The sequence below is a fragment of the Gekko japonicus genome, unplaced genomic scaffold (assembly GCF_001447785.1).
Source record: "Gekko japonicus isolate JY-2015 unplaced genomic scaffold, Gekko_japonicus_V1.1 scaffold193, whole genome shotgun sequence".
In the NCBI taxonomy this organism is placed as follows: domain Eukaryota; kingdom Metazoa; phylum Chordata; class Lepidosauria; order Squamata; family Gekkonidae; genus Gekko; species Gekko japonicus.
In genome coordinates this window covers 500764-527679 of record NW_015161952.1, presented here as the reverse complement: position 1 = coordinate 527679, position 26916 = coordinate 500764, and the positions used below count along the sequence as shown (strand labels likewise).

Here is a 26916-nt window from a genome sequence, read left to right as displayed (position 1 = left end):
CACTTCCACAATGGAAAGGCGTGTCCGATACATCTGCACGCTGCGCTTTCGAGAGCCGGAATGCACTAATGCACGCACACAAAAGGACGCAAAGAGTCCACACAGCAGGACACAACTTCCCCCGCCCCCAGCTGAATCCAGACGCGGCCCCGCCCACTCCCTCAACTCTCCTGCGCGCTCCAGACTGGGGAAAAGTGCTGGGCGGGGAGCGAGGGGAAGAAGGCCCTCAGACTGACGCGGCGCGCGGCCAATCGGCGCCAGGGTTGCCGCCCCGACGGGTGGGGAGAATCCCGAGGTTGCGCCCAATGAGGCCGAGGCCGGAGCGGGACTTCCTTCGGGGATCCCGCTGGAGCAAGCGACCCAAGAGTGGAGGTGACACGTAAGAAAGAGCTGGACTGGAAGGTGGCCAAGGCAGGGCGGGGGGAAAGGAAGTCCCCCCCCCTCTTTTTCCCCTCTCAGTTTTTGCACCTACAAACTTCAGCCCCCTGGGGCGGTGGGGGGGGGCACGAGAGAGATCTCCCAAGAGGAATCTCGCTCGGGAGGGGACGGCTTTTGCAAGGCTCTTCCACAGCCGCTCGAGGCGCGTCGCTGGAGCGCTCGGGAGGACCCGCCGGCGGGCTGCTCGCCCAGCGAAAGAGCCGCTCCGGAGCGCTCTTGCCTAGAGGCGCGCCCCCCAAAGTGCGGCGCCGGAGCGGTCCGCTGGCCGGAGATGCCCCGCGGCTCCCTCTGAGCGAGTCCGCGCGCCGCAGCAGCTGCCTGCTCAGCCTCCGTGGAAAGGTGACCGGGCAGTCCGCCAGGCGGGCAGAGGGCAAGACTGCCTAGCGAGCGGAGCCACGCCTTCGCCCTCGCCGCCTGGCCCTGGGGAAAGTCTCTCCCCGCCCGCCCAGAGCACCGCCGGCCGAGTCCCTCGCCCCTCTCCAGCCTGGCGGCGGCAACAGCATGACCTTCGATGCTTGGCCGAGCTAAGTTGGCTGCGGGTTCCCGGGAGCCGCGCGGGGGTCTATGGCAGGAGCCGCGGCCGGCGGGGCTGAAACTCTGCGCGGCGGTCCCAGTTGCCCCGCGCTGACGGCGGTCTCCGAGTGAAGCCTGAGGACGCGCGGATCCCCGGCGGAAGGGACTATGGGCAACGGGATGTGCTCCCGAAAGCAGAAGCGGATCCTGCAGACCCTCTTGCTCCTGACGGTGGTCTTCGGCTTCATCTACGGGGCGATGCTCTACTACGAGGTGCAGAACCAGCTGCGGAAGGCTGAAGCGGTGGCCCTCAAGTATCAGCAGCACCAGGAGTCCCTCTCCGCTCAGTTGCAAGGTAAAAAGCTCTCCTCCTCCGAAGAAGAGTCTCCCCCCCCCCGTGTCTGCCCAATGCTCTTCTCCTGTGCTTTGCGTTCTAGCTGGTGGAGGTGGATGTCTGTAGCCTAGAGCGTTGCTGGGCTGTAGTTCTGGCGCACAGCTGTGCATGCAAAGCCTGTTGAAGTCGACAGATGTGAGCCTGGTGGAACTGTTTCACACACTTTTCTTCCAGAATCCACTTCTCAGATGTGTGCAGTGACTCCTTTGTTGGGAGACTGTACACGCATGCGCGTGTGCACAAATGGTATGGCAAAACGTGTTATAAACAAGCAGGGTCAAAGGGTCATGAAAAGCAAGAAGTCCGGGGTTCAGCGTTATGTCAAATTCAGATGGTTACAGTCCCCACACAGAAGAGCAATAATGTTCGATGATGCAGTTTCCTTAGTTTGTGTGTGTAAAGTGCCGTCAGGTGGCAGCCGACTTGTGGCGACCCCAACCAGGGGCTTTCAAGGCCAGTGAGAAGCAGAGGTGCCATGGCCTTCCTCTGCAGAGTCGTCCTTGGTGGTCTCCCATCCGAGTACTGACCCTGCTTAGCTTCCAAGGTCAGATGAGATTGGACTATACCATTCCAGCTTCCCTACTTTAGCTGTTCTGTTTTAACACCTGTAGTGAGGAATCCCTGGTCTTCGTAAACACAATGAAACCTCTTCATACATTCAGATCTGCAGGTATCCTCGAAGGTTTCCAAAGTGGGAAAAGCATGCGTGCATTTCTCAGTCTGAAGCCAATACAGGAAGCCTGTTGCTGAGGTCAAATCCAGGTCTATTTAGTTCAGCTCTCTCTCCTTCCAGCAGCCAACAAGGTCTAAGAAGATGGTCATTTCTTGCTCTTCTTTGCCAACACATGGTATCTAGGGATACACTGTCTTGGAAAACAGAGGTTCCATTTAGTTGTCATGGCTGGTGTCTGTTGATAGACCTGTCCTATCTGGTCCCCTCTTCAGTATTTTGAAGCTACATGTTATGGCAGCGTATTCCATAGGTTCAGTATGTGTTGTGCAGAGGCATACTTCCATTTGGTAGTCCTGAATCTACCACCGAGCAACTTAATCACAGAGTTTGGGAGGTTATCCAAGTGATGAGAGAGGGAGCAAAATTTCCTTCTATCCAATGTTGTGGTGCCATTCATTTTTTATGAAACTCTTTCCTCTACTTCATTTCTTTTCTAAACAAAGACTCCCATGTTTAGCTTTCCTTGAATGAAAGATGCCTCCACCTCTTGATCCCTTTTTGTTGCTTTTAGAATTCCTAAGTTTGAAGGAGTTTAGCACATTAAAATATTCTTGCAGTGGATTCAGATTGCAACACCATTCTTTCATTTGCACAGCCCACATTATGGCCGAGGAGCTGGTTGTGGTTGGTGGGGGAGGGGGGTTTGCAAACCCATGGTTCAGCCCTAGGAATCAACTCCTGATGCAAGTTCTCTGCTTTTTAAACTGATGCGTGTCCCTATTTCAACTTGCCATAGAACTACTGGCTGGATTCCCTGTTGCCTGAAGTTATTGTTTTGGTTATTAATAAATCAGCGTAGCATGCTTAATGTGCAAAGTGCTCTTGTTCTGTTATGGTCAACTGCTAATCCTGGCGTGGTGTAGGGGTGAGACTAGGATCAGGGAGACCGAGGTCCAAACCCCTACTCTGCCCTGAAAGCTCACTTGGACCAGTCATTTTGTGAACTTAGAAGCCAAAAATGAGAGATCACGGGAGGAAGTGGAAATCCAACAACAACATCCATGACAAAAATAACAAAGTATCAATAACGATATGTTGCAAAATCATTTACTGTAGTAATTCTATAGAAAATTCTCTTCTATTATCGCTCACACACTAAGGAATGCTGTGCAATGTAAACAATTCATGTCACAATATTTGCTTTATCTGAGCGTGTAGCAATCACAATTCTTATCAATTACTACTTATCAGCTCTTGAAGGAAACATTCCATGTTGACTCTCTAATAACAACCCTGTGTGTGAGCAATAATAGAAGAGAATTTTCTACAGAATTACTGCAGTAAATGATTCTGCAACATATCTTTATTCTGTGAACTTAGGCAGATCATGGTGGTGGTGGGGGGGAAGGGTTGCCTCAGTGCTTAGTTCTTGTTGCACTTTTTTACACACCCAGGGAACTGCTGATTGCCACTTTGGGGTCAGGAAGCAATCCTGGCGGTTTTTTGTCATCTTCTGGGCGTGGAACAGCGGTCACTTCCAATGCTCCCTCTAAGCCGTGCAGTCCTGTGAGCAAAAATTCTACTTTGTGAGCTACTGGCATTAAAGTTGTGAGTGAGCGATTTGGCCACTGCATAAGTTAGTTTCCTCTGGAGCCATCCTTCCTGAGCTAAGACAAAAATATGTGAGCCGGAGGCTAAAAAATTATGAGCTAGCTCACACTAACTCAGCTTAGAGGGGACACTGCCACCAGGGGTGTGGAGGGGGAGGTATCTGTGTATTTCCTGCATTGTGCAGGGGGTTGGACTAGATGACCCTGGAGGTCCCTTCCAACTCTGTGATTCTTTCTGAGCCTTACCTCCCTCACAGGGTTGATGTGAGGATGAGATGGAGAAGAAGGGAGAATGATGTGTGCTGCCCCATGCTCAGAGAAAGGTCACATGAACACATGAAACTGCCTTGTACGGAATCAGACCCTTGGTCCATCTCAGTCAGTATTGTCTACTCAGACTGGCAGCCGCTCTCCAGGGTCTCAGGGAGAGGTCTTTCACATCACCTACTGCCAGATCTTTTGACTGGAGATACTGGGGATTGAACCGGGGACCATGCTACATGCCAAGCAGATGCTCTGCCACTGAGTCACAGCCCCTCCCAAAATAAAAATGTACTAAATAAATAACCAAAGGGTTCAGAGCTTCTGAGGATTTAGCTTGCTTTTGGAAGCCCAAACAACTTTTCATCAAGGGATGCTCACAGCTGGACACATGAAACAGGAAAAAAGTTTCAAAGTTGCAAGAGATGGAGAAATTCCATATGGTAAAGTTATATCTTGTGCTTGCATTTTGCATCTCTGCATACTTGTTTAGGACACTGCGGGCGATTTCTCACTAGAGCTGCCTCGCAGCACAGCCCCGTTTGGCCCAACACAAACATGTCAATTTCACACCCGAAGCTCTGGGGCTGCATTTGACTCGGGCGGTCGCAGTTTCGTGATCCTGGTTTTTGAGGATCATGAAACTGCGGAGGAAATCGGGAGAAGCCCCGAGTCAAATGCAGCCCCGCAGCCTCGGGTGTGAAATTGACATGTTTGTGTTGGGCCAAACGGGGCTGTGCTGCGAGGCAGCTCTAGTGAGAAATCGCCCAAACCCTGAAGCTCTGCTGGATACCACCAATTGTTTTATGGGGCCTGGGCACATGGGAGTGGGTGGTTTGGGCTGTAAAATACATATGAAGCCCTTGACTGTTCTCTGGAGGATAAAGTGCCATCTCCTGTGCTTAAAAAAACCAAACCAAAGCAGTTGACTGTATCTGACGTTTGTGATAACAAAAAAAGACCACGAAGAACGCCAAAATTTAGGGTGCGAAGGTGACTTAAGGCCAAGATACTTTAAAGGGTTCAGGACGGACTGTGTCTCAGGGGATGAACGTGTGCCTTATGTGCCAGAGGTCTCTAGCAAAGTTCCCACTGTCTCCAGTTAAAAGGCCTTGGGGATCCGATGCTAGAAAAAAACCCCTATCTGCTGGAGACCCTGGAGAGCTACTGCCTATCAAAACAGGCAGTGCTTAACTGGATGTATCAATGGTGTGGCTCCATAGATTATTACTAAAATGTTTTGAATATACCAGTTCTTCTTGAGGATAAATCAGCAATGAAGATAGTTAAATCTGCTCTGTGGCCTCCTGGGTTACTCAGAGTAGACGTAAATGATTGAAAAGGTACTCCAAAGTGGCATTTTAGTTGTGTCTGTCATAAAAACTGCCATGTCCCAGCGTAGAGCTTGTACATTCAGACCCATTCAAAATACGATTATTTGGAATCTCTGTTCAGTATTAACATAATGCATGCAATCTTTGATATTAAATCTCTTTTGCATTCAGTGGTACTCTTGACAGCTCTCATTCTCTTCCCTACCCCACCATCCTTTCGTTCTTGGTTAACATGTCATGCAAAACAGGGGAGATCCATAGAACTGCTAGCGAGAGACCAGATAAGACTGGTGGGCTGTGTTTGACTTGGTGGATAGTAAGTTGTGCCAACCCATTCTGCCTTTTTTTAAAAAAAAGAAAATAAAAAGAATAGAATAGAGTTGTGTCCACAGCTTGAAATTAATGCATATAACTCCCCCCCTCACTTCAGGATGGGTGGGGGTAGACATTGAAATGAATGGTGCTTGTCTGTGCTGAAATATTCAGATGCCTATCCATAAACATTAACAACAGAAATCCGACAGGAGGCTAGGTTTCCCAGACCTGCCGACTCCTAGCCCTGTTCTTTGACGGATGTCATTTGTATGCTGATGTGATGGCAGAGATTGCTCTCCTGTAGTGAGTTTGTGAAAATTAATGTTCCGTGAAGCGACACCAAGAAGAGGAATGTAGTTAATAATAAAGTACGGATTTTAGAATCTGTGCGTTATTAACATAATGCATGAAATCTGTGACCCTGCATCTTCTGAATGTGATTGTCTTAGAATGGCTGTTGGAATAGGCACGTATATTTATTTACTTATTTATTTTCCTGGTGCTAATAATTCAGCTACGGTTGTTGACCCAGAGCATTAATTAACAGAACCCTCTTAATAGTAATACTTAAGCGCATTCCAAGCATTGGGGCCATTCTCCGACATGATGTCAGCAAATCAGGGATGGCCAACTGGCAGTCCATGAAGCAGTTCTATCTGGCCCCTCGTCTGTCTGAGCAGATGTTAACCAAGTTGTAAAAACATTCCCTTCTCTTTCAGTTAAAAGGAAAGGAAACTGATTTCCGAAGCCATAAGAAACAGATATGATATTATTTCCTTCTTTTATAGTCCTCCTTTCTTGTTGAAACTCAAGGTGAATTACAGAATTAATTTTTTTCCACAGACATTGGGCTGGATCTGGCCTGCTTTTAAAGACAATCTTCCTAGTTCCCTTCCTTACTAACCCCCCCATGGTTTTTGTCCATGCATTCCCCATAAATCCTTTTGTAACCTGTCTTAGTCACGAAAGGGATTCCTTTTTTGTTTTTCACTAGATGAAAAATTGGTTTGCTTTGCCTCAAACCATGAAAACTACAATCGTATCCCCCTTTTAAAAATACTCCCCACACCAAACAATTCCATTCTATTCTATACTCTTTAGATTTTGTAAGTAACTGTGAGTAACTGTGCATTTGTGCTCTGACAAAGAAGCCCTGGTACTAGCTGTAAAAGAGCTGGACATCGGTGGAGGGGTCACTATCTGGAGTATAGAGTGGCCACCAAATGTACAGAGTGTGGGCGTTCCAGGTGTAAATCCCCAACAGGAAGTATTTCTGAAGCCTTTTTTGCCCAAGATTACATCTATGTAGTGGCTTGTTTTCTGGATGTCCACCTAGATATTGCAGTATCAGAAGAGGTATTCAGAAACCTGTGTTGATCTTCTGGAGTTTTAAGAGAACTCATTGCTCTTATCTGTCATGTGTTTTAGCTCTGTAGCTCTCATCCACAGGGACATTGTGCCCTGGCAACTTGTGCTGAAGATTCCCCAGGTAGAAAGCAGCTCTTAGCTTTTATCTTTTATGAGGAATATCCAACATCTGATGGATGTTGACATTCATGGGTGAATGCTGATCATCCCAGATGAATTTGTGGCTCCTGAAAATAGATATTGTATGCCCCCACTTATTTGTTTATGCTTTTTATAGTCTACCTTTCTGACTGGGACTCCAGGGGGATTATACAGAATGAGTCAGTTTGGTGTAGTGGTTAGGAGCGTGGACTCTAATCTGGGAGAACCGGGTTTGATTCCCCACTCCTCCTTGGGTCAATCACAAGCAGTGTTCCCTCTAAGCTGAATTGGTGTGAGGTACATCACAGTTTTTAGCCTCCAGCTCACACATTTTTGTCTCATCTCAGGAAAGATGGCTCCAGAGCAAACTAATGTATGCAGTAGTCTAATGTCGCGCTCACAACTTTAATGTCAGTAGCTCACAAAGTAGAATTTTTGCTCACAAGACTCCACAGCTTAGAGGGAGTATTGGTCACAAATTCTGTCAGAGCTGTTCTCTCAAGAGCAGTTCTCTCAAGAGCTCTCTCAGCTCCGTCTAACTCACAGGGTGTCTGTTGTGGGGAGAGAAAGGGAAAGAGATTGTAAGCTGCTCTGAGACTTCTTTGGGTAGTGAAAGGCAGGGTATAAATCCAATCTCCTCCTCCTCCTCTTCCTCCTCTAGGACTTGAGTTGTAGAACCAATCAGAAATCTAAAAAATAGAATGGAAGCAAAGCATAAGTGTTAAGATGACACAGTAAATGATGCAAAATTACATAGTAGGATCTAACTGAGCGAACTATACATAGTAGTACTAACCATAGGCCTAATAATTTATCCAAGTAACTTTGTGAATCATCTTGTACAGTGCTACCCTTTTGCCTGTGTAGACATGCCCTCTGGGATAATTCAGTTTTGCATAGTTTGCAGGAAGCCAGGAGATTGGGGGTCTTCCAGACCTGCTCAGGCAGACCATTCCACAAGGTGGGGGTCACAACGGATAAATGCTCCCTCTAAGCTGTGGAGTCTTGTGAGCAAAAATTCTACTCTGTGAACTACTAGCATTAAAGTTGTGAGTGAGCAATTTGGCTACTGCATAAATCAGTTGCTCTGGATCCGTCCTTCCTGAGCTAAGACAAAAATGTGTGAGCCAGAGGCTAAAAAACTGTGAGGTAGCTCACACTAACTCAGTTTAGAGGGAACACTGGTACAGGCACTTGTTGAATATTCCCATTTGCAGGTTGGCAACTTCAGAAGGCCCTGCTCAGATGAGCAAAGTTTTCGTGGTGGAGTATAGGGGAGAGGTGGTCTCACTGATACGAGGGTCCAAAGCCATGAAAGGCTTTGCATGTGATAGCCTGCTAACTGATGGCTAGTTAGTGGAATGACTGTAGGATGAGAGTAATATGCATGCTTCATCTAGCTCCCAATAATAGCTGAGCCCTGGTATTGTGCACCAAATGGAGTTTCTGAATTGATTTTGAAGAGAGCCCCATGTACAGTATATTACAGGAGTCTAGTTTCAGTGTCACTGTGGCATGGATCTAGGTGACCAGATCAGCTGTTTCAAGGTAAGGGGCCGTTTTCCAAGATAGATTGAGTTGGAAAAAGCCTTTTTTGCAACTGCATTAATTTGCTTCTCCAGAAATAATGTGGGGTCCACTATAACCCCGAGGCTCTTAACTTAGTTGGCAATGGTCAGCTGAACACCATTAAAAGTGGGGAGCACAATGTCCTTCAAGACCTCCACCTTCCCAACCAGCATTACTCCTTTCTTCCCAGGATTTGGTTTCAATTTGTTCCCTCTTAGCCATTTAACCACAGCAGCCAGGCAACAATGTAGGACCTCTACTGCATCACCAGGAGATCTGGATACTATATATAGCTGTATATCATCTGCATATTGATGACAGCCAACCCCAGAACTGCAAATGATTTGGCCTAAGGTCTTTACATAGCGATTGAAGAGCATGGGGGATGGGATTGCATCCTGTGGGACTACCATAGGATAGGTCTCACAATGATGACAACTGGTCTCCAGTGGCAATTCTTTTGGTTTGGTCCATGAGTAATGATTTGAACCACTCTAACACATAACCCCTGATGCCTACTTCTGCTTCCAGACAACTAAATGACATGGTCCGTTGTGTCAAAGGCAGCAGATAAATCCAGTAGGAACAACAAGGAGGCCTGACCTTTGTCTACATGTAGACAGAGGCTGTTAATTAAAGCCAACAGAGCCATCTCTATCCTATAGTCTGGTCTGAAACCAGACTGAAAAGGGTCTAGAGCAGATGAGTTATCCAAGCATACCTGGAGGTGGTCCGCTACTGCTTGTTACTAATCTTCGGGTATGAGGGCTGATTCAAAGATGCATGACCATCATGGTGACAACAGCATCAGCTGATGGCTTGCATATATGAACAAGATGGATCGACAGTGTTGGGTGTTGATCGCACAGGAAAATGCAGGAGGGGAGTTATTACTTAACACAATATCTGGCAATGTGTGGAATCTACCAGATCTTAAAAATCAAATGAAGATGGTTCCAGGTGGTCAGCCGTGTTGGTCTGAAGCAGTAGAACAAATTTAGAGTCCAGCGGCACCTTTTAAGACCAACAAAAGTTCATTCAAGGTATGAGCTCTCGTGTGCAAGGAACACGTTTTCAAATATTTGTTGAAAAGTCAAATGTTTGTATTGTGCCTTGCATAGTTTCTAACACTCCATTTTGCAATGGAGTCTTTTCACAGATTCTGCTGGAAGTATTCTTAGCTGCATGGCACACACATAGAGAGGACTAATCCACACATAGATAGGGCTAATCCATGTAGGGGGTGAGTGGTTGCAAGTGAATTGGCCTTGGTTACCACTATGCATGCTGGCTTCTTCCCCAGTACTCCTTGTGTGAGCACAGTGCTTACATGCATACAGACAGTATATGTGTAGCCTCTTTCTGTATTATTGGAAATGCTGAGCCCTTTATAGATGTTCAGTTTTGGCATGTCAAGCATGCGTAAGTAGGGCATGCTACTTGCAGTCCTACCAAAATGCACAGTCCCCATTTTGTATTAATAGGGCAATATGCATATTTGACATGTGTGAACCAAGCGCTGGATTTTTGAGGGTACACATTTGTGCATACTGACACTATAAGTACACAGGAAAACACATGTATTGCCTTATTCACATAACATTGCAATCATGTTCCTGTGTGAATGGATTAGCAACTGGGCAACCGATTTCATCCTGCTTCGGAAACAACACATGTTCCAGGATGAAACACTTTAGTATTGTTGAAAGTAGATCAACTTGGCATGTCAAAAAGGGGGGGGAAATGTTTTTAGGTAGGAGTTGGCAACGTGGCAGGCTGCTAGAGAGCTGCTGTGGCAGCTTGGCATATTTGAAGAGCAGTTGCTGGAAGTGCACATCCTGTTCTTTTGTGAAGTTAAAATTCAAGAAGTTTCTGTTTTCCACTCCACTCATTCCAGACTGGGAAAGAACAGGGCCTGGGTCCCAAAATGCGCAGGTGTGGGAGGGATCTTTTAAGTCCCTTGTTCTCTGCTTGCAAATGTTGGTTGGGTGTTTTGTTATGAAAATAAGCAACCTCACGCAGGGGCCAGCGCTCAGAAGCAGTCAGTCAGAAGACTAACAGATCACGGATGACAGAGCAATTTATCTGAGGAGGCATTCCCAAGACAGTTTGCTACAGTTTAATTAAACTCTCATCATCCTCTGGCAGGACTTATGGTTCCGCGCAGAGATGGCTGAAATGCAGGAAAGAGAGATTTCCAGTTTCATTAAGGCGTGGAAAGAAGTCTCTGCTCTGCATTAAACGGCTTGTTTTTGAAAATGAGTGTTGACTCATCCATGGATAATACTTCCATTTCGCAGTGTTTTAACAGGACTGATTTGATGCACTTTGGCTGGATTTCACAGTGGATTCTGTTGAAAGGCATAGAGACAAGGGTGATCAGCGGTGCACACAGTTTGCACATGAAGATCATAACACGATCAAGGGACCAAGTGTGCACGTGTGAACTGACCCGTCTGCACTGATTGGTTCACTCCTTTGCTATTCATAAATTTACATTTCATTGCAGGAGAGAGTCTTCTTGGCTTTCCCCCTTGCTTCTCCCTGACTTGGTATCTGTTCTTTAGCGTTACTTAGGCCAGCACAGGAGAAAGGAGGGGAGGCAAAGGAGAGAAGGCCACAGGAATGTTCGATCCATGAATGTCTGTCCTGCCTGGCTGAACAAATACCAAGGGAGCATTCTTCCTCCTTACCTGTGCTTAAAGATCAGTGAGAGAAGGAAATCTAATTCTGAAAAAGATTCGCAGTTACGAGTACTTTCAGCACTTGCTTAGAATTATGTTCATGAGAACATGCGTGCGAGCATAGGTGTGTTTTAGGGTTGCCAGGTACCCCCTGGCCACTGCTGAGGGATGGCAGGGTGCAGTTGCCAGATCCAGGTTGGGAAATTCCTGGAGATTTGGGGATGGAGCCTGGAGAGGACAGGGATCTTAGTGGGGTCCAATACCTTAGAGTGCACCCTCCAGTGCATCGACTGTCTCCAGGAGAACTGATCTCTGTATTCTAGAGATGAGCTGTAATTCCGTTGGATCCCCTGACCCCATCTGGAGGCTGGCATTTCTAGCTGTGTTCACACACGTACTTTACCCTAGCATAGTTCTTATCAGTGAACTTGTTTCTTTATCTTAATAGGTGTTTGGTGTCCCATCGATATGAATGCAAAAAAATTGACATTCTGTGTAGGCTACATTTAAAAAAATAATAATCCAAATTGTACCCTAATTTAATTAATTCGTATTTCCCCTTGCCTTTCCCTCATACACATCTTGTAATGTGTATTACATTAATTCGTATTTTCCCCTGCCTTTCCCTTCCTTAGAGGTCCAGAGGTGGCTCAGAGAATGTTAAAAAAATGTAGAGAATGTTAAAAAAAAAGCACAAGAAAACACCAACAAATAATAATGAACCATGGGGGAAAATTGGAAATGCAGGTCTACTGGGAAGTAAGTCTCATGTTTTATTTTATTTATTTAATTTGTACCCCACTCTCCCCGCAAAAGCAGGCTCAAGGTGGCTAACATTGGTTAAGACATAAATAACAATCAGGCTTCCTCCCAGGAAAATGTTCTTAGGATTGCAGTTTACAGTGCATCTAAATGTCCTCTTGTATTTTACCTGAGGTCCAGTAGCCCTGACCTCAATGGCCCAGGCTAGTGCGATCTCATCAGGACTCAGAAGCTACTAAGCAAGGTTGGTTCTGTTCAGTATTTGGATGAGGGATGACCACGGAATACCAAGGTCATGACACACAGGCAGGCAATGGCAAACCGCCTCTGAATATCTGTTGCCTTGAAAACCTTATGGGTTATGACGTGATTGCGCTTTCCAACACCACCAATATTACAAGTGTTTCCTTCCAACACAAACTGGGGGGAAAGAGAAAAAAATTATATCATTGAGCAATCAATCCAGATGTTGCTCTAGAATTATGTAGCAGACAGCCAATGTTCCCTCTAAGCTGTGGAGTCTTGTGAGCAAAAATTCTACTTTGTGAGCCACTGGCATTAAAGTTGTGAGCAGGTGATTTGGCTACTGCATAAATTAGTTTGCTCGGGAGCTATCCTTCCTGAGCAAAGACAAAAATGTGTGAGCTGGAGGCTAAAAAACTGTGAGCTGGCTCACACTCACTCAGCTTAGAGGGAACGCTGGCAGACACCCTTGCTAGAGGTTGTACTTTGATCTTTCATTTTTTAAAAATTGTATTGAGGGAGGTACCTGTTCCTCAAACAAAGGTCTGCAAATATTTACTCTTTCATTTGTAGCATGTTTCAGGGCTGGAATATCCCAGCAACAGGTTCAAAGCACAAACATAAAGTATGTGCAATTAGGACTGCTATTTGACTGGTCGACAAAGATTTGATTAACTGACCAGTCAAATATTGCTCTGCTATTTTATTATTTAGAACACCAAAATGACACCTTTTATAAAGAGGTTTGATAAGCTGCTGTTAATAAAAACAAATTTGTTAAGAATGAAACAGTGAGTTAGATCCCCATGAACATCATAGCTCTACCCTCCCTTGGCAGCTCAAAATGCCCCCTGAAATACTGTTCCTGGGAGTCCTATCTCAGGAACAGCATTTTGGGCTACCAAGGGAGGGGAGAGCTGTGAAGTTTATGTTCCACAGGTGGATATTTTTGTGCCCCCCCCCCCCAAGGAAATACTGTGCTGGAGCCAATCCAATGACGTTAACCTTTTAAAAGAACGGTAATGATTTGTACATCTTTTAACAATCAGGTGAATGATTTGGTGAACTACAAATGAAGGTAGCCGTGTTCAGGGCCGGCTCACTCACTAGGCAAACTAGGCGATCGCCTAGAGTGGGACGGCCCTTAGGGGCACCAAACTGCACCCGGCCCTGTACTCTGGGAGTTTCTTGATTATTTGTGTTTTTCATTCTTCCTAAAATGCATTTATTTTTGAAAATTGGTGGGCGCAAGGGGGGGGGAAGGGATCCTCGCCTAGGGTGCAAAATAAGCTGGAGCCGGCCCTGGCCGTGTTGGTCCATCTCTGAATTTGTAAACAAAATCCATGTAATACCTTTTGTTAAGACTAGTCAAAGGGTGATTTCCCACAAGCGCTGCTCCGCGCTCACTCCTCCCTTTTTGCCCCATGGTACGTGTCAATTTCACACAAGCTGCTGTGTGGCCCACAGTCACAAGTTGCCCAGCAGCTTGTGTGAAATTGACACGTACTATCGGGCCAAAGAGAAGAGTGAGTGAGGAGCAGCGCTTGTGGGAAATCACCCAAAGTAACACAGAACATTTTTCTGGCTTTCATGTTCTCCAGAACTCCGTTTGTTTGTTTTGTATTTTTGTGTGTCTGTATGTGTGCACCTAAGGGGCTGTGGTGGCTCAAGTGGTTGAGATGCTGAACTGCAGGGTGGAAGGTCAGTAGTTCAGCAGGTCGAGACCCGAGTGCCGCAAGATGGAGTGAGCTCCCGTCTCTGGTCCCAGCTCCTGCCAACCTAGCAGTTCGAAAGCAAGAAATTGCAAGTGAATAAATAGGTACCACTTCGGTGGGAAGGTAACAGCGTTCCGTGCGCCTTGGCGTTTAGTCATGCCGGCCACATGACCACAGAAATGTCTTTAGACAGCGCTGGCTCTTCGGCTTGGAAGCGGAGATGAGCACTGCATCCCTAGAGTCAGATTCGACTGGCTTTCAAGCAAGGGAAAAACCTATGCGCACCTGGAAGTCATGGTGACCTCTGATGACAGACCCCTACTGGGGGCCTGGAGGATATTCAGAGAGGGGGCTGAATAAAGCCTGCCCCCGCCTCCCAACTGCTGGTATTCCAAGGAGGTCTCCCATCCAAGTACTTGCCAGGGTAGACCCCGTTGAGCTTCCGAGATCTGACGAGACTGGGCTTGCCTGGGCTATCCAGGTCAGGGCATGTCCTCCAGAACTCTTCATCACACTGGATATAAAAAAGGCAGTGGGATTCAGGTTCCGGTGTTAAGGCCTCATTTTCTGCATCCGGTACAGAATACCTAGCTGACTTCAGCTGGCAAAGTGTGTGTGGGTATCTGTTAATCAGATATCTTGCTTTTAATCAGGGAACACCAGGGGCTGTTTGGTTTAACATTTAACAATAAATAATCCAAATTGCAGCAGGTCAGGTGTCCCGGGACACGAGGTGGCCTGTAAGACAGCTTTGCTATGTTGTCCGGTTTGCCCTTGGCAGCTTCAGGGCTCGGGTCAAGCACCACTTTCTCTAGCCCCAGCGGACCAAAAGCCACCCTCACCACTTGTATTTTTTTACCCTTATAAAGCATTTGCCTGGTTTTGTGACTAGTGCAAGGGATGGGCTTAGGCCCTGTGCTTGGGTGTGTGTGTGTGTAGGATTGACTGCCCACAGCACTTCCCCCTCTAAGGAGGTGGGGAAAGATGAGAAGGTTCCTGTTGCTGCTTGCACCTGCCCCATCTGGGACTCAGGAAGCTGGCTTCCAGTATATAAACGTATTAAAATATAGATGTTTTAAAAACAAAAACAAAAAAAAACTGCAGTGGAATTTTCTCTTGCAATGTGAGCATAGCCTTCTCCTGGCTTCACAGATTTTAGGATAACCATATGTAAGTGGGGAGACATACAAAGAATTGTGGGGCTGGGGAGATCCAGTGTTCCCCTCTTGCTTCGCTTCTGCCTCCTTCTGTTCATCGCTGTTACTGCATCCTTTATCCCCGACTGCCATGTCCTCATCACCTCCACAACCTTTGTGTGATCTTGGAAGTTGCTACGGGCATCTCAAAATGGGTGCCTTCAGTGGTTTGCTTAACTCCAGTAAAGATCAGCCTGTCTATAATAGATGCAAGTGGGCCGTGACCTGGATAGATCAGAAGCTAAGCAGGGCCGACCCTGGCAAGTATTTGGATGGGAGACCTCCAAAGAATGCCAGGGCTGGGAAGCAGAGGCAGGCTATCAAGCCACTTCTCTGAATGCCCTTAATGCCCCAGTAGGCATCGCCAGAGGTTACCATGTCTTCCAGACACGAGCAGGTGTGCGCGCACACACACACACAAATGCAAAAAATACAAAAAAATAATAATGGATACAAGTGGGTTGGCAGCTTGAAGTTGTGGAATCCCTGGAGATTTGGGGGTGGAGCCTTGGGAGGCTCTAAAGCAGCCATTTTCTCCAGTGGAAATGATCTCTGTCCTCTGGAAACCGGCTGTACTTCCGGGTGATCTCTATCCCCCCACCTGGAGGTTGGCAATGCTAGTTCCCCTGGAGGAAATGGATGCTTTGGAGGGTGGAGTCTGGCATTATTTCCCTCTTAGGTCCCTCCCCTCCTCAAACCCCACCCTCCCCAGGCTCTCCCCCACAAAAAAATAATAATCTAGGAATTCCCTAACCTCTTTCCTCAATCCCTATATCCTCTCCCTGCCTCATTCTCTCCTTCTCAGCCACTTGCCAACCTACCTTTTTTTCTGCCTCCCATCTTCAGCTATATCTGTTCTTATTTACTTCATTTATACCCCACCTTTCTTCACGATGGGGACCAAAGCAGCTTACATTATTCTTTTACTCCTTTTTATCCACACAACAACCCTGTGAGGTAGATCAGGCTGAAAGTATGTGAGCTTCCACCAAGTGAGCTTCCACCACAAGACGGGGATTTGAATCTGGGTCTTGCAGACCCTAATCTAAAGCTCTAACTGCTACATCACACTGGCTTTCAAGGTTGTTGAACAGTAGCAAGCAGCCAGGCCTGCTTGAGTCATGCAAGTCAGGTGGCATCAGGTCACACAGAGGTTGCTTTCAGCCTCCAGGTTGGACCTGGAGATCCCCCAGAATTACAACTGAACTCTTGACATCTGTTCCCCTGGAGAAAACAACTGCCTTGGACTGTGGACTCTGTGGCATTATTTTTCCGTACTGAGGCCTCTCCCCTCCCTAAACCCTGCACTCCAGAGACTTCATCACAAAATCTCCATGGATTTCCCATCCTGGAGCTGGCAACTCTAGCTGGATGTCACCCCAATGAGTTCTCCCTCAAAGGCCAAAGTAGGGCTGGAAAGGGCCCTAAGGAAAAGGTTTCCCTTGCTCGAAAGCTAGTTGAATCTAACTCAAGGGGGTGGTGCTCATCTCCGTTGCCAAGCCGAAGAGCCAGCGCTGTCCATAGACGTTTCTGTGGTCATGTGGCTGGCATAACTAAATGCCAAGGCGTACAGAACGTTGTTACCTTCCCACCGAAGTGGTACCTATTTATCTACTTGCAATTTCTTGCTTTTGAACTGCTATCCCTGCCTTTCACTGAGGGAGCCAAGCTTGGAATGCTGTGGTTGCCTAGCAACAGCCACTGAGGGAATACATTGCTTAAAGCTACAGGTTCTCATTCTATCATTTTTGGAAATTTAAAGCTGCCTAGTGCATGGAGTGGTTCTTTTTTAGATTTCACATTCTGCAAACCTAGGGCCCTTTTCAGGTTTGTAGAAATATCTGTCTTGCCCGTTCACAGCTCCAGTCACCAGATTTAAGAATCCAAAGATATCTGGACTTCGCTGTTAGAATAAAGACAAGAAGGGGGACCCGCGATACTCGCAGGGTGGGGGGAGAAGCTCCACAGGAGGAGAAGGAAGCAGCCGCAGGTGAGCCTTCTCTCCTGCTCCCCTGTCCCCAGCACCTACGGCGAGTCCCATGCCCCTCCAAGCCTTCTCCCCCCCAGCACCTGTGGCAAGGCCTGAGCTTGGCCCGCCAAACTTTCTCCCCCCCCCCCCCGCGCCTGGGAGAGCTCAGGCGGTTTCAACCGTCCGCGGGGATTTAAATATCCCCCACATATTTTCCCCAAGTTTTCAGATTTTTCTGCACATCTGGGGATTGCCCCAAATGTGCAGGAAAATCTCCATGCCCCCCAAGTGCCCCGATGTGCGGATTTAGATATCCGCACGGAGGGGGCATGTTGGGAATTAGATATATAGATGTTGATATCAGCAAACCAAATGTTAGTTAAGCTGTCAGTCTTACCTTGAATGCCATTAAATTTTCTTTTTAAAAGGCTACACTTACATTTGCTGATGTATACATTTGACCTTGTTATTTAAAAAATGAAGAATATTTTTAACAATAGCTTTGAAACTTGCTCTGAGGACGATGGAAGGTCAGTTTGTGATGTTGTAGCATGCTAGTCAATATAGGCCATAAGAACATAAGAGAAGCCATGTTGGATCAGGCCAGTATCCTGGCCCTACTGCTGGACCTCCTGATGGCACCTGGTATTTTTGGCCACTGTGTGACAATGTTGGACTAGATGGGCCATTGGCCTGATCCAACATTGGCTTCTCTTATGTTCTTATGTTCAGTTGCCCATCCAGTCCAACACTTTGTGTGACACAGTGGCCAAAACCCAGGTGCCATCAGGAGGTCCACCAGGAGGGCCGGAACTTCAGAAACCCTTCCACTGTTGCCCCCCAAGCACCAAGAATACAGAGCATCTTTGCCCCCCAAACTGTGTTCCATCCATACATTGTGGCTAATAGCCACTGATGAACCTTTGCGCCATATGTTTTAGTCCCCTCTTGAAGCTGTCTACAGATGGATTTTCTCATTCAGGTTTCATTTTATTTTATTTTATTTTATTCATTCGATTTGTACCCCGCCCTCCCCGCAAAGCAGGCTCAGGGTGGCTGTTCAAGTTGAAAAATCCGCACATTTTTTTTGAAAGCCTACCCTAGAGCAGAAGTATATCTGTTTGCAAAGAAGTGAAATTGCTCCACCCTTCTCAAACAGCCTGTTTGTGTACTCCCTCAAATGATGTGGTGGTATGTTATATTTCTAGAGAAGCAGACAGAAATTAGTTTTATGTGGCATTTTTTCCAGTGTGTTCTAAACAAAGGTTTGCTCATGCTCTTAGAGGATAAAGGACATCGTACCAAGGCCAGTTACGCAGAAATTAATCCCACTGAGGCCAATAAGCTTAAGCCTGTGTAACTGGGCACAAGGTTGTAGCAAAAATCTATAAATAAGTATCTGGACTTTCTCCCTTAGTGACTTTGGATCAGCCAGTTGTTCTTTTGTGAAATGGATACTGATGTAATTTTGGAACGGTAGAAATGTTTCAGCTCAGCAGGCCGAAGTGCTTTAAATAGGAACGACTCTGTAGTCTTGAGGAAGAATTAAAAACATGCACGCCCAGACTTAGCTCCAGGAAATGTGATAGCGTGGAAGGTCTAGACAGGGCCTGCATCGTCTTCTCAATAAAAGTGGGGGAGTGGAGGATGAGGCAGGATTAAGAAAGCATCCAAGAATAAAACCAAAGGAGAGCCCTGGTTAGTGCACAGTGTGTACAAGCCTATACAGAGTTACCCTGCTCTTTAAGACCATGGATTTAGAAGGGATTCAGATTGTAAAGGGAACCTCCATATTTAGAGGCCATAAAACCTCTGAAACCTGGTGCTAGGGAGCAACATCAGGGAAGGCCTTGGCAACTGGCTGGCCGCTGTGTGAAACAGGGCTAGATGGACTACTGGTCTGATCCTGCAGGACTCTTCCAATGTTCTTATTGCACTGAAAGTCTCTGTAAAGAAGGTTTTCTTTACAGCGTCAAGCAACGGTTTCCAGGCTAAATGACTCCAACACTAAAAACAAAATCCACCCCTTAATTAAAAGCATGAATGAACAGAACCTTTTGGCCTGGTGCCTAAAAAAGACAGCAACGTTTTTTAAAAAAATGGCAGCTAACAAAACATGATTAGAAATCAAAGCAGCAGAATAAAAGGAGTCAAGAACCACTGTTTTGCCATCAAAACGCATAACCAAGAGCCAGATTAAATGGAAAAGTCTTTAACTGGCAAGAGGAAGTCAGTGATAAAAGTGCCAGGAGTGCCTCTTGGGGCAGGGTGCTCTAGAGACATGGGGCCACCCCAGAAAAGGCCCTGGCCCTGGTAATTGCCTGCTTCACTTCCATAAGCTGAGAACCCCAGGAAAAAAAAAAAACATAAAGGGGTCTTATAGCAAATGAGTGTCTTAAGGAACTTAACTTTTTGCCTCAGGGAACTAGAGGCAACGTTTCATCCAGGCATTGCTCGCTGCTTTTGTACTACAGTGTGTATTGGAGTGGCACAAAGTTTTGTGCGTTGAACTATTGTGCAGGGGTCCTCAATGTGCTGCCCATTGACACCTTTCTTTGGTGCCCACCAAGTGTTTTTAGTGAGTGGGTGGGGCCACTTCTGATTGGTCATCGGAATTCTGATTGGGCGTGCAGATTAAAATAATGTTGCTTCAGCGGCAGCAGCCATCACAGTGTTCGTTTTATTCTCCGGCTCGTCCCTCTTTCCCAGTGTATTTTTTAAATTTCCCTTTCCCCTCCCTGCGCTTGGACTTCCTCTGGTTGTGTGTCTCGCTCCATCTACTGCAGCAGCCATTTTGTGGCTGTGTCAGAATTCCAAAGATGCCTGCAGGCTCAAAAAGGCCGGGAACCCCCGCACTAGTGTGTTAAGCTCCCTGTACTGCACCTGGCACAGTGTTGGCACTGTATAATTATTTATTAGAAGGGGCAGGAAGGTTCCCGAACAAGTAGGATTACTCTTGTTATCAGTGGCAACAGATCAGGTTAGCCAATGTTCAAATACCATGCACTTCTTCCTGACGCTGTGAGGCTTGAGAACTAATATTGGCAGTCCGCAGGCCCAGAAGCTCACTGGGAGGTTTATGGGTGAAGAGTGGGATTGAGTGAGAGATGGGGACAGAGTGAATGAGAACAGAGAGATGAGGTGAGAGTGAAGAATGGGATTGCGTGAGAGATGGAATTGAGTGAGCGATGAGGACACATTCCCCTCTCTTCCAAGAGCACATTCTGGGGTGGTGGGACAAGAAGACCCCTCCTCAGTTACATTTTCTGTACAGGAAATGGAAAAAAGATCAACATATTTGTCCTCTTGTGGCAAAGAGTGAAAATCGTAACCTTCCAAGCTTGTTTTACTAAGGGAACCCCCTGCTAGCTTGGCCTACTTTAATTTATGCTGTCAGAGGTTATCCTGAGGTGACAAACCCCGGTATAATAACAAGACTTTCTGAGGTGTTTTGAGCCACAGAGTTTGTCATTTTGTTGAGTTTACCTGCCTTGCTGGAGCCCGCAGGCTGTCGTGTAATGCTACAAGGCGGGGTTGTGTATGTTTGTGCTTGTTTGCAGTGGCAAAACATTCAATGGTTTCTAAGTGGTTCCAATAATCCTACAGTGCAAGAAGAGCACACTCATTATTTCTCTCCTGTTTGTTCAACAAGGCAGTTTCCTGACCTTTATTAGTGTCTCTGATTAAATGCAAACAAGATTGGTTCCTGGTTTCCAACAGTTCACTTCCAACCCTGCAAGAAGCCAATTAACACACTAATTATTAGACAGTGCTTGCAGTGTAGCTCCCTGGGCAGGCAATTGTCAATGTTTTACTAATGCCATGAATTAGGCACCCTAATTTACTGACGTGGCTCTGAATAATGTTCAGTGCTATAGCCTACACTGCCCCCCTCCCTTTTCGCTGTGTGTATGTTTTTTAAGACTGGGCATAGATGGAGAGGCTCTTCTCTGGAGGGCTTCCTCATTTGCTTTGAAAATGAGCAGGTGTTTAGAATCTGGTTAGGAAAAGGACTCCTGTCTTCCCTCCCTGGCTTTATTGCAGCTGAGCTCAAGGGTCAAGGGTTATGGTGAAATATGTTGTTCGGAAATGAAACTGTCTCGTGATAAGCTTTTCACGTTTGTATCAGTTTGAACAAGTACCATTACGGGGTTGCGACCCAATTGTATATAACACTTCCAAGATTACCTAGAATTACAGGTAATTACAGTGTTTTATGATGGAAATGCAAATGAGATAAGGAGTGGTTTTCCAACAGTGGTGATCAGACCCACATGCAGAGACACTTTGGTTTAATGTAAATATAGCAATTAAGAGAATTGCATCCCTGGGTACCACTTGATCCCTTAATACTTGTATTGTATATGCAGAGAGAGAGAGAGAGAGAGACTCTCCAAAAGACACTACAATTCTTCATGCCAAGCACTGTAGAAAAGTTGTTACTTCTACAGTCAGAAGAGTAGAAGAGGTACAGGGGTGCATCTATGTGGTCAGACTAACACATTCTATGAGAACAAAAAGACAAAAGCATAATTTTGTCAACTGGACTCTTTTTATCCATTGTATAATAAAGCATGGGCCCTGTGTGCACAACCAAGTCCATTTTTGGACTCCCAGGTGGATGTTGACAGGGTCCTATCGGCTCTGTGGCCTACGACCTGTTCCTTGGATTGCTGCCATTCCCGGTTGGTGAAAGCCTCCAGGGAAGTGGTAGGAGGAGCCTTGGGAGACCTTATAAATCTCTCACTCTTCCAGGGCTCTTTCTTAGCTCCCTTAAGGAGGCAGTGGTGACACCCCTTTTAAAAAAGCCATCGTTAGATGAGAGGGGCTTAGCCGATTACTGCTCAGTATCTGATCTTCCATTTCTGGGATAGGTGATTGAGTGAGCAGTGGCTGAACAGCTCCAGGAATTTCTGGATGCAACATTTGCCCTAGATCCCTTCCAATCCGGCTTCTGACTAGGGTTCGGGACTGAGACAGCTGTGGTTGCTCTGATTGATGATCTCTGGTTACACCTTGATGCAGGCCAGATGGTCTTACTGATCCTGTTGGATCTGTCTGCTGCTTTCGGCACAGTAGACCATTTGGTCTTGGTCAACTGCCTAGCCTCCTTAGGTGTGAGGGGTACAACTGAGCTGGTTCTCATTCCTCCAGGGTTGGTCCCAGAGGGTAATCATGGGTGGAGAGAGGTCGTCACCGCGGGCCCTAATCTGTGGAGTTCCAAATGGGTTGAATGTTATCTAACCTCTACATACACCGTCTGGCAGAGATTGTAAGGAGGTTTGGAGTCTGGTGCCATCCATATGCAGATGACACCCAGCTCTACCTCTTATTTAAGGAATGACCAGTAGCTGGAATTCTAGTCTTGGCCTCCTACCTGGATGCAGTGGTGCATTCTGGCTAGGTGCGAGTTGGTTGAAGGCAGCTAAATCCATCTAACACAGAGATTATGTGGCTGGGGAAGCCTGGACCACTGGGGTGGCGTCTCCCATTCTCAGGCGCTGACCCACAGTCACCTGAGCTCTCGGAGTCTCACCGGGTCCTGGTCCCTCGTTAAGGTTCCTTTGCTTCTAGGTCCCCTTTGAGGATGTACATAGATGTTCAGCAAGCACTCCTTGTTATGCCAACTTCTCCAGGAAATTCCTGGAGACCCAATCCAAGTTATCTACCAAGGAAAATTGGGTGTTTGTGGCTGTGCGTAAGTTCTATACCAGTCTATACAGAGGTCAGATGGCGAATGAGACGCTCGCTGTATCCCAGGAAGTGAGACAACACGCTAGTCCTTAAATAAATGTTGTCTTTACTAAAGGTTTTTCATCAGGCATACAAAATCGGAATCACACAAATTCATACAAGCTCCTTAGTTACAATAGTACATTAGAACAATTACAGCATAGAAAATAACAAAAGCATCAAAATGGGGATGACACAATGGGGCACGGCTATACTCATCTGAGGTCCAGCTGAGGAAGAACTCTCCTCCTTGGAACGCTGGGCAGCCGAAATGCAGCAGCTTGTGAACTCCAAGGCACACAGGTAGGACCAGCCAAACCACGTGTGAGCTCTCTGGGTCGCGACTCCGGAGAACTTAGGTAGTAGAGTCACTTGTAGCACCTTAGTGCACTGCTATGGGGAGGGTGGGTTAACCAGAGAGACAAAGGAGAGTTTCTCCTTAAATAAACTCTTTTTGGGGCATGTGCTATCCAGCCATAAACTATCAAACCCGTCCTCTAAACTATCACTACTGGATGAAGAGGGGGTGACGAGGGGATGACGAAGGGGATGACGCTCTCCTAAGGGGTGGTGGCAATATGCAGATCCTACTCCTACATCAAAGGTGCCTTTTGGCAAGGTGTGAATCTTCCGTTCCCATGGACACCCTCTTGATTTGCAGATCTGGTTCCTGCTCCAAAGCCATAAACGCTATTGTCTTTAGATCTCCAAACCAGATTAAGGGAGTAGGGTCACTTGCTCTTTCCATTCCAAGAATGCCGGGGTTCGCTGGGGATTTTCCATAGCTCTCCAAGTGGGTGCAATGGCGCGGTGTCTTCTCCATCCCAAAGAGTCATGGGATACATTCCAGGGACGCACATGGTCCGTATGTGCAACGGCAGGCCCAGGCCAGCCTATTTCTAGGCAAGCATGAGATGCAGAACAAAGCAACACACAACATACAGCAATCCCTGAATACATAATGCATAGGTATTCATGCTAGAGACACACATAAGCAGCATCACCACTATACAGAAATACAAACATAAGCTCATATCGTTACAGTCCCCCCTTTCGCGGCGGCAGAACTAAAAGTTCGGCCTGCCACGACAACAAAACATTGAGTCCACGTGGCGGGTGCCACTCCAAGGCGCTGGCATGGAAGTGAAACGTCATCATGCCAGGCAGGTGCAAAAGAATGTCCAAGTCCATGCGTTGGTGACCCCTATGTGATCTGGTTTGGTGTGGTCATGAACAGAGTCCGGGTCCATGACAGGCAACGTCAGCAGAAAGAGCAGGCAGGCAGGCGGACACGTCTTCGGTGTCGGGGTGTCGCCATCCAGACAGAGGCATCCGTGCTTCCTGTCTAAATCTAGCTAACGTTGGAGGACGGGTTTCTTTCCTTTGAAAAGGGAAAAATACCAAGACCTGTCCTATACTTACCAAAAATGCCAAATCAAAATAGGGGGGGGGCAGCAGCAATGACGTCAGACAAGTAAGAGCCGTGGGTGTTCACTTCAGATGTGCATGTGATGCCCTAGTGACAGCTCAATGCATGTCAAACCTGCTTGCATGGAAACAAAACAACAAAACAGTTAATTCACAGCTAAACCACAAGGCATGGTGTGCAAACAGTCCCAGTTTCCCAGGAATAAAGCAGCCTTCACCGATCCCTGAGTAAAACAACCCCATCGTCTCCCTAAGCGGAGGCGGTCCGTGGGATTCATTGAGGCAAGCAGCAATAAACAGTAGCAGCATTCACGCAGCCGCGTGTAGTGTCGGTGTTTGGGCGAAAGAGGGCTTCCAGTACCGTGCCAGTCCTGGCAGGGGAGGGGGTCCTCTCACTGGTGGGGGCATGGTTATGCATATGCAAATCGTCTCCCCCCTTTGCTTCCCAAAGCACCTTGGGACTCGCGATCCCATGATAAACACAATTTATTTAAAGCAGACTAAGCCGGTGAGTGCACTCCTAGGCACACTATAGACATTTTCGGGAGGTCTTATTCAAGATAAAACAACGGTCGCGTGTTCTTGCTGGTGCACCATGATCGCAAACACAGTCTGGCTACAACACCTCCTAGGCTCGGTCTCCATCGGCCATTCCTACTGAATGGGCTAAACCATTGCACAAGGAACCTGAACTCGTGCGCTGTGTGGTGCAGAGCCATGGGTTCCCTGGTTGGCTTATAGGTTTGGTGAACTCCGCCTCGAGGTCTAGACCTCTTTTAGCTAGAGGACGAGTGAAGCCTCTGCTGTGATCCGATTTCAATGGATTACCAGTTTTAAACGCTCGAGGGTCCCCTCCGGGGGACTCTCTCCCACTCCCAGTCAAGAATAGAAAGTCACAAACAAAAGGATTCCCCCCTTTGAGCCAGTGCCGGTGGCACAATCCAAGGTTCCATTCGGATGCATGGGGATCTCCTTATAAGGAAGGATCGGCCGACGGCCGTGCCCGAGGCCGTTCGTGCGCTCGGACAGCGAAGCGTATGCAGATTAGCAACACGCTAAGCCTCCTGGGTCCAGTTTAAATCATTGAGTAAACAACTCTAAACAAGCAAAGCAATTGCAATACATTTGGAAAACATAGCAAGAAACAACACAGAATCGGGCTGTCGGCTGACAGGCAGACCGACAAACGAACTCTCCGTCGCCATGATTTGCATAGCAGGCGGTGCGATTTAGTGCAGTGGATGAGGCCAGCACCGATTAAGCTCGGGCTTAGGTTCGGCTTGAAGTCAGGCCACGCCAGGGCTCCTCCCTCACCAAGGGGAAGGAGGCTGCACACCTCGGCGCAGGCTGGATTCGCCAAACCTATAACGCAGCCATGGTTTCCAGGCCGCTTAAAGACAACTGGGTGTCAAATTTCTCAGGTTCATCCACACACGCTCGAGTTCGGTTCACCCCCCAAGGGGGTGTTCCCACGAAACTGGTTGAAAGGAAAGATTGGAATTTGGAACAAAAGAAAAATCCTCCGAATTGAAAGAAAAATCTTTTGAACGGGAGCCGCTTGTGTCGCTAAGCAGCTCACTCAATAGAGAGAGGGGGGGCAGGAGGAGCGGTGCAGACACACCTCCAACCAAAAGAAATAGAGAGGTCCCAATGGTGGAACCAAAGGACTGCACAGGGCGGCGAGGTAGTTCCCGGTCATCTTCTTCGTGCAGCACAAAAACGGCTGCTGGGGCGCAGCCTGTGTAAAGGCTGGCCCTTTAATTCCGAGCCGCAGAACGCGGCGGCGGTGGCGATGGAAGGGTTCTCTCCTGACAGCACCTATGAGCATAGATAAAGACAAAACAAAAAGGGGGGGGGAAGGGAAGGGAAGGGAAGGGGGCTGGGTTTTGACGAGGGGGTTCTGAATTTTGGTAGGTCTCCTGTGCGAGTTTCCTACCAGTTCACAGAGCCCAACCAAGCGGACAAAAGGTCCGTCCCTGCGAAGTGGCTGTGTAGGAGACTGACTTCGAATTTGTGGCCATTCTCAAATTTGGACGGCTCAACTCAAGCGGGATTTCCTCTAGGCGCTTGAGGGGCAGGCATGTATGTGCCTTCGAGTTTGTTGTGCACAGCTTTGTGCTTTTGTGCTCAAGCTCCCGGCGGGAGTTCGGCATGCCCGTCTGTCCTGGACAGCGGCCTCTAGTGGTGGGGCTTCGGCATTGCATTCGTGGCATTCAAGCGGTTTAGCAGCACACAGACTTAAAGACGTATCCCTGCACATTACATGTTCAATACATTCAAGAGTCAGCGTTTCCCTTAACACCCACATGCATGACGGTCCTTATGCAGAGTAGCAATATTTGCAACATTTGTGGAACAAAACCATCCTTTTCTCTCCCTCTGGAGAGTGTGTGTAGAAAACAACTAGGGGATGTAGTTCCTGTCGGTCCACAGAGTTGTGTTCCGAAGTTCAACAGATTGTTGAAAGAATAGCCATGGCCTTAAAATGAGTTGGCCAAGCCTTGGGACAGAGAGGTTGTCCTGGTGGGGAAGTATGGGTGGAGGCTCGCGTCTCCCCAGCGCCCTCTACC

General features: G+C 47.3%; 1 protein-coding gene across 2 annotated transcripts in view; it reads left to right on the top strand.

Annotated features, from left to right (window-relative positions):
* Positions 1–360: 360 nt before the first annotated feature.
* Positions 361–26916, top strand: part of GOLIM4 (golgi integral membrane protein 4) — an 83491-nt gene continuing 56935 nt past the window's right edge. For both annotated transcript variants that reach the window (XM_015429461.1, XM_015429460.1), the window contains exon 1: positions 361–1306. In XM_015429461.1, coding sequence (XP_015284947.1) covers positions 1120–1306 — 187 coding nt within the window. In that variant the 5' untranslated portion in view covers positions 361–1119. The remainder of the gene's footprint in view (positions 1307–26916) is intronic.